This window comes from Sturnira hondurensis, unplaced genomic scaffold (genome assembly GCF_014824575.4).
Source record: "Sturnira hondurensis isolate 20B ecotype Veracruz unplaced genomic scaffold, ASM1482457v3 Scaffold0007865, whole genome shotgun sequence".
NCBI classification, from domain to species: domain Eukaryota; kingdom Metazoa; phylum Chordata; class Mammalia; order Chiroptera; family Phyllostomidae; genus Sturnira; species Sturnira hondurensis.
In genome coordinates, this window is record NW_028080496.1 from 7,445,506 (window position 1) to 7,458,728 (window position 13,223).

Sequence of the window (13,223 nt, forward strand, 5' to 3'; positions counted from 1 at the left end):
CTCTGTTTCCCCTCAGAAAATCATCACTGAGCATCATGGTGTAATCGGGACCCACGTGTTAGCCGTATTCCAGGTTCCTGTGGGGACTTGGCCTCTTTTTCCTTCTTCCCTCCCTCCTTCCTGTCTGTTCGGCACCTACTATGCACTGATCCTGTTCTAGGCCCCAGAAACACAGCCGTCACCAAAGCAGACAGAAATCCACTTCCTCATGAAGATCCTATTTTGCACGGTGGCTACAGATATATTCAGAAAGTGATGAATTTGATGGAGAAAAGTTATGCAGAAAAGGAGCTTGGGGGTGCTGGGTGGAGGTGTTCTGTTTTTAACAGAATGGTCAGGGAAGACCTTTTCTGAGGTGACAACATTTACGCAAAGAACTACAGAGGAGAAGAAGCAAGTTGCATGCCTCTGTGGAGAGAAAGCATTTCTGAAGGGAACGCAGCCAGCTGCAGAGAAGGCTGCCCGGAGGCAGGATGTGCCTGGCGTGGTTCAGGAAGAGCTAGGAGAGGAGGGGGTGAGGGGCAATGGTAGATGCCAGTTACTTCTGAGGCCACGTCACCTTGGCTTTCCCATCCCGCCAGGTGACTCTGCTGGACTCCGGCAACTACCTGGGATACAGGATGAGCAGGATGCAAAGCCCGTGGGCTTAGTGCTCTGTTGCTCACAGGCAGAGCAGTGTGGGTGGACAGCACGCAGGGGTGATAGCATACCTGCTGCAGACTTTGTGGAGGCAGCGTGCTCAGGCCGAGGAGCTGTGTGTGGGAGGGGCTTAATCAGCCAGGTCTCTCTCTTGGTCCTGGTAACAGCGTTGCTGGGGACAGGATGCTCAGAATTCAGGGAAGGACTTGGGTTGCTGACCCCCTTCACTGAGTTTGTTTTTTCCCTCCTCTTCCCAAGCATGTCCACCATCTTGGTCACAAAACAATAGTGACAATATTAATAGTAATAGAATAGCAACATCAGTCTAATGCCACTTACTGGGAAATAGTGTGAAAGGAACTGTGCTAAGCACAACATAAATGTTATCTCATTTGAGCACATCTATATACAGCCTAGTACTGTGTCTGGCCCACAGGAGGTGCTCAGTAGATATCCTCTGAGTGAATTAATTTTTCTCCTAACACTTATAGGGTAAGTATCCCATTTGCCCCTTTTACATCCCCATGTCATGAAGTGTAAGTAAATTTTTCAAGGACACAAAGCTAGGAAGTTGCAGAAGTGGGATTTGAACCCAGGCCTTCTTTTTTTAAAGTTTTTTTAAAAAGAGATTTTGTTTATTTGTTTTTAGAGAGAAAGGAAGGGAGTGATAAAGAGAGGGAAAGAAACACCAACATGTGGTTGCCTCTCATGTGGCCCTTACTGGGGACCTGGCCTGCAACCCAGGCTGGTGCCCTGACTGGGAATCGAACCAGCAACCCTTTGGTTTGCATGCCGGTGCTCAATCCACCGAGCCACACCAGCCAGGGTGAACCCAGTTCTTTCTGACTCCAGAGCTTTATCTGCCACTGTACAGCGCTGCCTGTCAGTATGTCAGGTGAGGTGTCCCGTTGCCGGGTCCCCCTGATTCTGGGCATGGCTGTGGCTCAGGAAAGAGTGGATACCCAGGGTGCTCAGGTGACGGGCTCTCTCACTTCCCTTTCACAATGATTTAACCTCTTAGCTCTGGCTTCTTTACCTGTAAATTGTTAACACTAACGACGGTGAATGGACCCCTTACAAGAAGATAATAGAAGCGTGTATTTGTAACTTACCAAGTTGTGAACAAATGTTAAGGGAGGCATTATTTTTTTAAAGTCTTTACTGCTCATAAGCATGAAAAAAAGTGCACAGAAGTTCATAGATAAATATTACTAAATACGGAAAGAAAGGTTTAGTATACCAGGTGCTGGCACACTTTTCCCAAAAAGGCCAGATAACTTATATCTCCAGCTTTGTAGGCTATAAGGACTCTTGGTTGCAACTAATGAACTTGGTGTTGTAGTGGGAAATTAGTCACAGGAAATATATATACAAATAGGCGTGGCTGTGTTTTATCTATAAAAGCAAGTGTTGGGCTGTAATTTGCTGACCATTGTGTTTGAGTAGGGTGTATGTACAGGGACATGCACACACAGGTGCACATGCATGACTTGGGTTTGGTATATCAGGTAGTATTCTAGGGAAATGACCTTTAGAGAACAATCTTGGGTATAGGGGGGAACTAAACATGTAATATGATTAATACTCCCCAAAAGAGATGCATAAAAATTAAGTATGAGCAGATTCAGCCATCTGGTAGACCTGACTTTTTCTGAACAGACATTCCTGTTTTGACCCCTAATTGCCACGTGGGTGGTGTTGATTCTACCTCTGTGCCCAAGCAGTGCCAGATGGTCTGTCCAGGCATCTGACTCTCCTTATTCATCTCGGTACTTCCCTTGCCCTGTAGGGGTTTGCGTTTGTGACACCAAGGATTCCTGTTCTCAACCACCTCTATGGGATTCGGTAATTAAGTAACTATGTACCGTAGGTATGCTTTCCTGTACTCACACACTTCAATGGAGTGTTTTTCAAAGATTTTATAAGTGACTGTCTCAGCCAGCTATTTTACTCTGATTCAGCTCTCCTGGATGTGGGTTTTGTCTCCTTCCACTGAAGTGTGAACAGCCAGTGATGAGTGAGATTATCGTCTGGCTTCCTGTGTGTACTGGACAGCAAGATCCTTCAGCCACAGGGGCGGCTGTATGGGTGCAAGATCACATTTAGCATACATGAAAGGAAATGCTGTTTACACACATATGTGTCTTTCTCTTAAAGTCCTTGGTGACAAGAGGAGAATTCGTTTTGTTTTGTTTTTAAAAATAATCAATCCACTCTAATACCTCTCCATATCCTGCTGAATTTGAATAAATTTGCATTCTTGCAGATAGGGTAATCTCATCAAAAGAGAATGCAAAGTGTGGATTATCTTCCCATAAGGGTCAGTTTAGCAAGGTGGAGTGGAAATACCAATGCAAACTCACTGTCATTAAACACACCCCCGACTTACCTGGAAAGCAGTGATGAGCATTCTGAGAGATGAGTCACTTCATACTCATTTTCACACAGATGTTAATGCTATGTGTCTAAATAATCTGCCATAGTAAGACTTTTTAGTATGGATGATATTCAAAATTATTTTTCGTCACCTGATCATGTCCTTGCAAGCAATTTGTTGGAAGTTATTAAAAGCAGTGCTTCGTGAATAAACAAACTGCAGTATACTCATACGATAGAATACTACTCAGCAATAAAAAGGAATGGGCTATTTTTTAAATCAGGTTTTATTTATTTACTTTTAGCGAGAGGGGAAGGGAGGGAGAAAGAGAGGGAGAGAAACATCGGTGTGGGAGAGATACCTGGATCCTTAACTGGGGACCTGGTCTGCAACCCAGACGTGGGCCCTGACCAGGAATCAAACTGGAGACCTTTCAGTTCACAGGCTGGTGCTCAACCCACTGAGCAACCCCAGCCAGGGCTAAGAGGAATGGACTCTTTAGACAGAAGACACCTTGGATGGACTTCAAGGGCCCTGTGCCGAGGGAAAGTTTCCAGCATCAAAAATCTGTATACTGTATGGACTCCTACTCATACTGTGTGAGTCCATTTATATGATATTCTGGAAAAGATGAGACTGTTCTGTTGGTAACAGATGACTGGGCGTCACGGGTTGGGGCGGACGACTCACCGCAGTGGGAGAGCGCAAAGGGGGTTTTGGGGGTTGGCAGAACTGCCCTGAACCGTGTTTGTGGTGGTGGTTACACAGATGCAAATGCGTTAAATGTCACAGCACTATATACGCATAAAAAACAATTTTACTGTGCTTTATTTTTAAAAAATGAAAGACTCAGAGTGCTTGACTAGGCTTCTTTCCAATTGAACATCACAAGAAAACCTTCTAAAGATAGTGGGATACCAAGGATTCCTGACAAGAAACATATTTCTTATCCCTTTTTTTTAAAACAAAAACTCACTGATGTGGTTACACCATTTACATGGGAGATGCAAATGGTGCACATTTTCCTCAGTGAGTGACCCCCGAGGCTCTACCCAGGGTGTAGGGGGACAGTCAGCTACGTGTCTCCCAGCAGCAGGAACCTGGGCCTCCTGGGCCTGGGTGGCATTTTTATTCTTCTTCATGGTGACCGCTTCCCTTCCTTGCTGTATATATATGGCGTGTGACAGTTATGGTGGCTGTGGGAACCATAACTTTAAGTTCTGTAACTTTTCTGTGAGTAAAACCGCCCAAAAGCCGAAATGTTGAATTAATGTCATGCTTCGCATTTAATTTCCGTGTTGTTGTAAGTGGAAGACTTATTGCATGTTTGAGTAAAAGCTTTGCCCTCATTTTTGATAGCATAGAAATGCTGGTGGTTACATGGACTAATGTTGCCACTTAATTAAGGTCATCAAGTGCAACGAGGCCAGCTTGGGAGAATGTAGAAGGTGGGCCAGTCTCAGGGATGACACTGTGGGACCACAGATGATTCCCAGCCACCGTGATCCTTGGCTAATAGCCATTCACTTAAACCAGGGATTCTGATCCGGCACCAACAGTCTTGTGAAATTGCCTTCCAATGGCAGTGCCTCCCAAGTCAAACATCGATTCATTTCCCAAAACTGGAGACGCTCCTGGGGCTGTGCAGGCTTCGGAGGCTCAGACAAGCAGAGGTTTCTGTCGGCCCTGCACGTGGAGGCAAGGTTGCGCTTTTCTGGTTTTGAAAATCAGGCAGGAGAAGAATTCCTGTGTCCGGAAATAATAACCTGTGGTATCAAAGGCATGAGAACCCTTTGACATTGGAGGTGTCGGGGAAGGTTCTGTTGGTCATCATTAAGTGGTCCTCAGTTCTGTCCAACCACGTGGGTGGCTTTTTACACGTAAAGCGGACGGGAGATACGAAGAACCGGGATCAGGGTGTGTTTCGCAAAGGCCCCACTGCCCCACGTCGAGAGGGAGGGAGGGCTCTTCTCCTGGCGGACCGGTGTGGTTCCTTCAGGAAGCTCCAGTGAGCAAACAGCGGGGGCCCTGAGAGAAGGGTCTGAACTCCCCCGGGACCCTGTGCGAGTTCATCTGAATGAAACAAGATGCATTCGTGGTCAAGGGGCGTTAGACCCGGGAGAAGCAGGCAGCTGTGAGGAACTCTGGGTGCCTCTCTCCTTCCCGGTGAGGGCTTGGCAGGCTCCAAGCCGACTCGTGATCTGCGCTCTTTTCTGTCTGGTGGCAGCATTTCTTGCCCTCCCTGCACGCAGAGCGGGTAGACCAGAGAGCCCTGTTTGTGTGCAGCGGTCCACCCTCCCTCCGGGGGGCTGAGGAATGGCCCCCCTGCTTGGAAACAGGTTCTCGCGTGGCCTGACGCTCCGCCTGAGAGGCAGGCAGGATCTCCGAATTGTGCAAGGACCTCCCTGACGGTCACTGTGGGTGGGAAGGACCGAAGCCCACGGTCCCTCCGGTCCTCGCTCCAAGCCCCAGTAGTTCCCGACCATCAGCAGTGTGTGCTGGCCTGCTTCGGGTCTCTAAATGTGCCCATTTCTTCGGAGCTACCCAGCCTTCTCTGGAGGGAGAAATCACTTATGTGTCCTGCAAGAAATCAGCCCTGGCTAATGAGAGTGACGAACCAGAACATCATCCAAATTCGGCGAGGCCATCTGTCCGTTTCCCTTCCACTCTACCCTTCTCTGCAGGCAGCCCTCATTTCCTACTCAGAAACCTTCCCCAGCTCCCAGAGTGCCTCTGGACCGTGCGTTTGTGCAGTTAAATGTGAACCAGTGGTGATGTCTGGATCCCACACTAACTGCCGAGTCATGCACATTTCATTGCCCTGCAGAATCATTCCCTGAGCATCTGAGGAATATTTAAATTAGGAGACAGAGACACCTCCCATTCTGAGGTCGTTTGTTCAGAATATGTATTTCCTACTCTTTGGTTGGTGTGTGCTTTGAGAAAGAACTTTCAGATCCCGCTTAGAGATGTTTTCTCTGTCATTAACAAGCTTGGTTCTCTGGGTCCTGAGCTGCTTTCTCCAATCGATGGCTGGAGGCCAGGCGGGCCCACCCTGGGAGGGACCTAGCAGGATGGCCCTGTTGCTCCCGCTAAGCCTTGGGTGAACTAGGGGCCTGAGTGTAGCCCAGCAGGAGAGCAGAATCGGCCTTGTCTCTGCTCTGATCAATGACTAAGATGGCAGAGGCCACACAGAGGCTGCTCTGAGTCAGCCTTCAATTGCCAAGACTTACCACATGTGCGGGAAGACAGCCACACACCTGAAACTGAGTACGCAAATGACGGCTTCCCGAAGGGACAGACCTGATGCAGGGTTTTCTTATTGGTTGAAATATTCTTTTGCTTTAAAAAAAAAGCCGGGTTATTTTTTGTTGTTGTTCTTTTTGTTACAGAAGCTATGTGGAAGTGGAGATCTCAATGCTTCTATGACATCCCAACACTTTGAAGAACAATCTGTGAGTGACATCCCTTTAAGACAAGTAAATGTTAATGTCAATATTATAAATATTTCTCGCTACCCATTTGGACCTGTATTTCTTTGCCTCGTTTATTTCTAAAGAATGCTCAGCTGTAGCCACTTACGAAGACAGGCCTTGCAAATTTTAGCTGGAAAAGATAAATTCAGTGCCTATCGATTTGTGAGCCTGGGATAGATTCTTCTAAAAATACAGAGAAGCTATAAAATTGAGTGATTTAGTACAGGAGACAAAGCCATTTTGAAGTGCTTTGAGACTTGGATGGGGAAACTTTCAGAAGAAGGCTGTCAAGGATGACCTAGCCATGGAATCAATGAACTTGAATGTCAAATAGGTGAACAGTGAATGATTTCATCGGTCCTTTCTCTTTGGGATGACAAACATTTGAACTGAAAGCCTGGTTCAAAACTTCAATTGCAACCATTTAATAAATATTCTTAAGTAGACCTGAATTGGAAATGATGGCTTATAGGAGTTAATGTGTGTCTGGAGAGAGAAGTGAGCTGTTTTGGGGGCGGTGAGGGCACATGTAAGAAGCACCAAAGTGAGGACCAGGGAAGGAAAATATATAAAAGAGGGGAGGGCATTGGACAGAGACAAGGTGTGTCCCGTGTGGGACACTGACAAGAGCCATGTGTTGCGTGGACGTTCGGGCTCAGTAGCTTCTGCGGAGTGGTTTTGCACTGAAACGTTTTCTTACACATGGAGGGGGGGGTTCCAGAGTTGATGGGGGGCTGGTGGGAAGTAGGGAGGAGAGGGAGACGTTCTGCATCTGCAGTTGGAAGTGTGGACGCCTGTTCATGGGAACAGCCCCTCCCCCCACCACAGCTGCACTTTGTACGTCTCTTCCCCTCCCGGGGCTCCACCAGGAGTGACTGAGTCTTTATTAAAGAATCCTGCCCTCAGCCAATGGTGTTCAGGGAGATCCAGATGCTGGCATGGTACTCATTCCTCTTGGAGAGTTCACACAGTGAAGATATTTCCACGACTGCCTCTGCGTCCTGATAGAACCTCTCTGGGGAGAGATACAAAGAGCATGTTTTCCATGTGGTGTAACCAAGTCGTCAGAGCGAGTGGGAATTCACAGTTGAGGACTGGCCATTAGCGTGACCATCCTCTTCCCCTTGCATTTAGAAGTGTTTCTTAAGTTCTCTCCTGAGGGGCCCAAGACCACTGACTTGACTTCTCCCTCTGTGCAGGCCCTCGGGGAAGCCAGCGACGGCCTGAGTAACCTCCCCAGCCCTTTCGCCTACCTCCTCACCATCCACCTGAAGGAGGGCCGGAACCTGGTCATCCGAGACCGCTGTGGTAAGGCCTCGCTCTGCTCTGTTCTTTGTAGCTACAAACCTTTTTTCCTCTCTACTTTTGTAACAATGTGGGTAGTCCCCGTTTTCTATCTCAGCGTGGTTTGCAACAGACAGGACTCCAAGCCTGAGCCTCTCTAGGAACGGGGGAATTTGCAACAAATTATTTAAACACACTGAACCTGTTCTGGCTGGTGCGGCTCAGGGGATTGAGTGCTGGCCTGAGAACCAAAGGGTCTGCGGTTCGATTCCCAGTCAGGGCATGTGCCTTGGTTGTGGGCCAAGTCCCCAGTAGGTGCCGCTTCAGAGGCAACTACACATGGATGTTTCTCTCCCTCTTTTTCTCCCTCCCTTCCCCTCTCTCTAAAAATAAATAAAATCTTAAAGCAAAATAAATACACCAAACCTTATTATCCTTAACTGTTATTAAATTAATAATAACAATAATAATCAGCACCGCATACAGTTGCTTTAAATGAACTAGGGTCACTGTAATAGCTCAATGCCCAGCACAAGGCAACTGCAGAAGAGAATGTATCAACACTGATACATTTATAGCAGACGCCTAGCAGACAGCCAGTCAGCTTAGTAGATGATGAAGAAGGCATTGTACCCATCAAAACTATGGCCAAAACAATGAGGTTTATGTGCATTGCTTCCAATCTCCCTGTTTTTTTAGCACCAAGGAGAGACCAGGGTCTATGCTCTCAATTCCAACCATTGTCATCTCTTATCAGAGTCAACACATACGACAATCTGGCTTTATCTTGTATAAACCCAATATAATCCAAGTGTAAATGAGGAGTTTAGGTCATAAATGGTACCATTCCCGCACCTGTTTCTTTTATGACCATAGCGATTGTTCCTGTCAATTTCCTTTTCTTTATTGGCAAGATTAATCTTTATCTACTGAGAAAACATCCCTCTCTCAGCAAATTCTTTTTCTGTGCGTTGGCGAGGTGTGGTGGGTCTCCTTATGCTGTGACTGTGTTGATTTCTGCTTGATTCTCAAGAGTGTTCAGTTAGAGATCAGGGTATGTTTGACTGCTCATTGTCGGTTTAGGCAGGGCAGTCAATAGTTTATCAGGGCAGCAATAGTTTCTATGGAGCCCAACCCAGGCTGTGAATTTTATCCGATACAGTCCTTTGGGCCAGTAGTTCTCACACTTGAGTGAGCATCTGAACAACCCGGCAGGCTTTTGGAAATACACATGGCTCACACCCAGAGCTTCTGATGCAGTAGGTCCTGGGTGGGGCCTGGGAGTTGTCATCACTAACAAGCTTCCGGGTGTTGCCGATGTAACTCGGGCCGCTCTCATGTTCTCAAAATGAGCCTTATCTGAATGCTATGAAGGGTCCAGACGCTGCCTGAACCCAGGTTCTTGAGCGATCTCTAGGAGAGAAGAATCATAGTCCAGCCTGCCTCTTTCTGCTCTCAGTTACTGCCTGTTGCCTGTCTGCGGGTCTCTGTCTCCTTCTCCCTGACATCTTATGTCCTTTGCTCTGTTTTTCTCCCCCATTTTCCTCCTTCTAACTGCTTCCTTTTGTGCCTATTCTCCCTTTCCTTCCCATTTTCTCTTAGGGGGTCTCTGCAAGATGTATTGCTTTTGACCAAGCAAGACAGACACACACCTGCTTTAAGTTGATGATCTGCCCTTGTCTAGTAACTCGGGGGGCTCCTACATTTTGACACTGGTCAAGCACAAGGAATCTGATATGATGAATCGATTTTAAGTCCATCTGCTTTGTAACTGGGCTGGCCACAGTGGGCATTGAGCACTGGCTCAGTCTCCTGCAGAAGGGCACGTGTCTTAGAGCTGCCCTGCTTTCTAGGCTCAGCATGAGCACCACTTTGTGATACGGGAAAAGCGCTCAGCTCCCCTTAAATCCCATAGTATCAATTCCTGGGAAACAAGAGCCTTTGCATTAGAACCCTGTATTTTCCCTTACTGTTAAAGCAGCGAGAGCAGCATCCGGCTGTGGACCAGTGGAAGACTGTGTTGTGGGCACCCTCTGGTGGCCACTTTGCAGTACTGCAAAAGGAAAAGCGTTCTTTGAAGGGGTTCAATGTCATTCACTGCTAGGGCCACACACCTGGGCTGCAAGTGGGAAAGTGGAGGGTTGATTGGAGTTTTAGGCCATAAAAATTCAGGATCGATTCTTCTAGCAAACTGTTCTCCCTCTCCATTCCCAGCACAGGTAGATAGTTGACCTTTGTTTTCAGAACACATTACAGGAAGAAGGCATTTACAGGAAGAAGTCGTTTCCCTGTTTGGAAAGAATGGTTTAGACAAAAGGTTTGAAGATCTCCCACTACGGTGAAATGTCTGCCATCTAATCAGTGTTCAGTGAATTCCTGAACTGCTACAGAAATGCTCAAATGTCAGGTGCCTCTGATTTCAGACCTGTTTTCCTCTTGCTATTTAATAGGCTAATTGTTATAATTTTACATTTCTTCTTTAGAAAGAAAAGATACTCTTACTAGACCTAGAGCAAAACATAGTTTCTTCCTTGCAGCTGCTGATGGAAGAATGTCCACGTGTGTAGAAAAGTTTTACCAGAGTTTATTTGAGCTAAGATTTTGAGGACATGCCAAGAAGCAAAATCTCAACGCATAAAAAATGCTCTAGGGAATGACAGTTTTGCAGTTTCTTTTATGCATTTATAATCAAAGGAGAAGACATAAGAAATGTGTATGAAATCTATCATCAGTAGGAGAAAGCAAAGTCCAGACATCTCCAAGATTGCAGAAAAAGCAGAAAGGAGAAACACTTCTTTTATCTCGGTGGATACAGGATAGTTAATAAGTTACAATTATGGCACACAGAGATGTATTTGGGGAAAAAGATAACAGTGAAGGTTTCTGTGGTCTCGTGTTCTGGTGCCTGTGGTTGGGCCTTCTTGGGGTCTAAAAAAGAAAATGACATTTCAAAGGTGTGTTATCCTAGATGCATAAGAGCAATGGGCAGGCCTCATGTAAGGATAGACCTTGGTCAAGGAAGCTACAGGCCTGGGATGTGACTCCCGCCTTGGCCTGCCAAGTTCAGAACTTACAATCAGCCCATCCCGTATATTCGCATTTGGTTTCTGAGCATTTCAGGCCTGCCAGGTGGCCCCACTGAGCTTCTCAGGTTTTATTTCTTTGATCTGCCCAAGTGTATTCAGATTTTTGGCCCAGAGTAGGAACTTAGTTTTACTTTTCGCCAAATGGCCATTTGATTAACTAGGACTAAACTTTCCTTTCCCTTCACGATTCCGATGCCACTTTTTAATTTCATATTAAAATGCAATGCTTCTTGGATTTCTCTTTGATTCCTATGGTTGTGTTGTTTTGCTCACGTGCCAGTTTTAGTATATCCAAAGGTCACCATCAGTGCTTTTTATTTAGCCAAAAACTGGGATTTGGATCACATTGGAGTATCATCTCTGACCACCAGATGGCGTGAGATCACTGGATGTTGTGAGAAAGCAACAGAAACACGCACAACCAACATACCCCAGATTGGTCACCCAAGAGTCAGCCTGAAACTCTCCAAGATGTACACACCCATGACGAAACACAGCTAGTGGTTGCTGCTTCTCCACTCGTTGAGTTTGGGCAGCCTGCTCGGGTTCCATGGCAACCAAGGGGAGCCGGATTTTGAAACCTGTTTCTTTTTATTCCCTTCCCATTCTGATTGAAATCATCATCAGTTGGTTCTGTCTGTCCTAATAGCCTTTCCTGTGTCCCCACCACTTTTTTTCCTCTGGAGATTTTTGCGGCTGGGCTTTGTCGCGAGGCTGTGCATCCCTGTGGGCTGATGAGAAGGTCTCGAAGCTCTCTTGCTTTACAGAGTCAGTTACCTCTGGCTGCAGAGGGATGGATCCCAATTCCCATGAAGTACCCTGGAGCAAAACTGGCCACGTTTCCCATGTCGGCTGCATGAAATAAATTGCCTTACACCCGACCCAGGCTGATTGCCTTAAATTTAACGGAGCATGTCTTCCATTTGGGTGAATGGGACTTCTTGGTCACGGGTGGTTTTATCAGTTGTTCATTTCTGTGCCAAGAGAATGGTGTGCTGGGCTCCAAGTAGTTATTTCTACTCACTTGGCTTCATTGCGTGTGATGTTGATGTGACGTGTTCTGCTTCAGGGTGCGGGCGTGTTTTACCCAGAGGGTGAAATACACAAAGGGTGAACCCATGCATTTCCGTGTGTCCCTGGCTTCATTTTGATTTTAGCTGTAGCACTGGGCCGTGGGTTCTTTCCTGCCATTGTGCCTTAAACATTCACAACGTGCCGAGTTTGAGGCCGGGGGCTACATTTATGAGTCTCCAGCTTACTCTTGTCTTCCTTCCTTTTCCCCCTAGCCCTTTCTAATTCCCTTATATTTCTTTATAAAGTTCCAGAATTGTTCAACCAGGCTGTGATAGGTGGCAAAACAGAGAGCGAGGCTGGTAGACAGTTATGGAGAAAAACTATTCTGTAGTTGGAAACAAAAAAAGAGCTCCTAGAAGCAGTCGTGGCCGTCTGCAGCAGGGCAGGCCAGGGAGAGCTGGGGGCCCGGCTTGAAATTCTGCTAGGTTTGAATCGACTGTTCGCTTCAGTGATATAGATTTCGCTGTACAAAGAAAAATGTTGCTGCTTCTTTCCCACATGACGGAGGAAAAATTCTCTCTCGATGCCCCAGACACTCATTGTGATTTCTGAGTTGGTCAAGAAAGCCCTCGGCTGCGACTGGAGCTGGAATTCCTGCCTTGACTGCTAGAGGGCAGCAGCCGCTGTCAGAAATCTCCACTGGCCCGTCCTCCGGAAACCAGGCCTGGCTGTTCCGTGTTAGCCAGACTCGAAGAAAGTCTGAACTCACGCACCCAACAGAAAAACAGCTCAGGTTTAGTCCTTCTTCTAATCTTTCTATTCTGGCAAAAAGAAACGATTTGAACTATGTGAATATGCCGAGAAGATTATAAATACATGTGTATAAAAACCAGAAGCAAAAAGTCAAATTTATGCCTGTCTCCAAATACTGCTTGTGCAGGACGGACTCTTCTATAGGTAGGTCAGTTGCCCCCGAGACTTGGTAGGTAGTTGTTGACTTGAACCTGAACTCTTAGGCTCTCCTGACAAGCATGATCAGACATTACAAAATGTGAGCTTAGTATAAAAGCATGAAGACAATTTCCTTTCATGAACAAACAACTGCTCTGAGAAACGTGTTTAATTAGAAAACTTTTCTAGCCCGAGGCAGCCTTTCTTTGGGAGAGACTGCTTGGCGAAATCATCTCACTCGACAGAGGAGCTTTGCTGATTGCAGATAAGTAAGGTCTGCCTATCAATACGGCTTTTGCATTCCATGTAGTGGATTTTTAGTTCAAATTAAGAATGCTATTAAAATTATGCTACATAGTAAGTTTTCATATGTGTGGGTAAACATACACATAAATG

At 46.4% G+C, this 13,223-nt stretch overlaps 1 protein-coding gene across 2 annotated transcripts in view; it reads left to right on the top strand.

Moving 5' to 3' along the window:
• The window catches only part of MCTP2 (multiple C2 and transmembrane domain containing 2), a 139,556-nt gene that overhangs the window by 27,016 nt on the left and 99,317 nt on the right, over window positions 1–13,223 (top strand). For both annotated transcript variants that reach the window (XM_037053700.1, XM_037053701.1), the window contains 2 exons: window positions 6,409–6,471; window positions 7,692–7,800. In XM_037053700.1, the coding sequence (XP_036909595.1) occupies window positions 6,409–6,471; window positions 7,692–7,800 (172 nt within the window). The remainder of the gene's footprint in view (window positions 1–6,408; window positions 6,472–7,691; window positions 7,801–13,223) is intronic.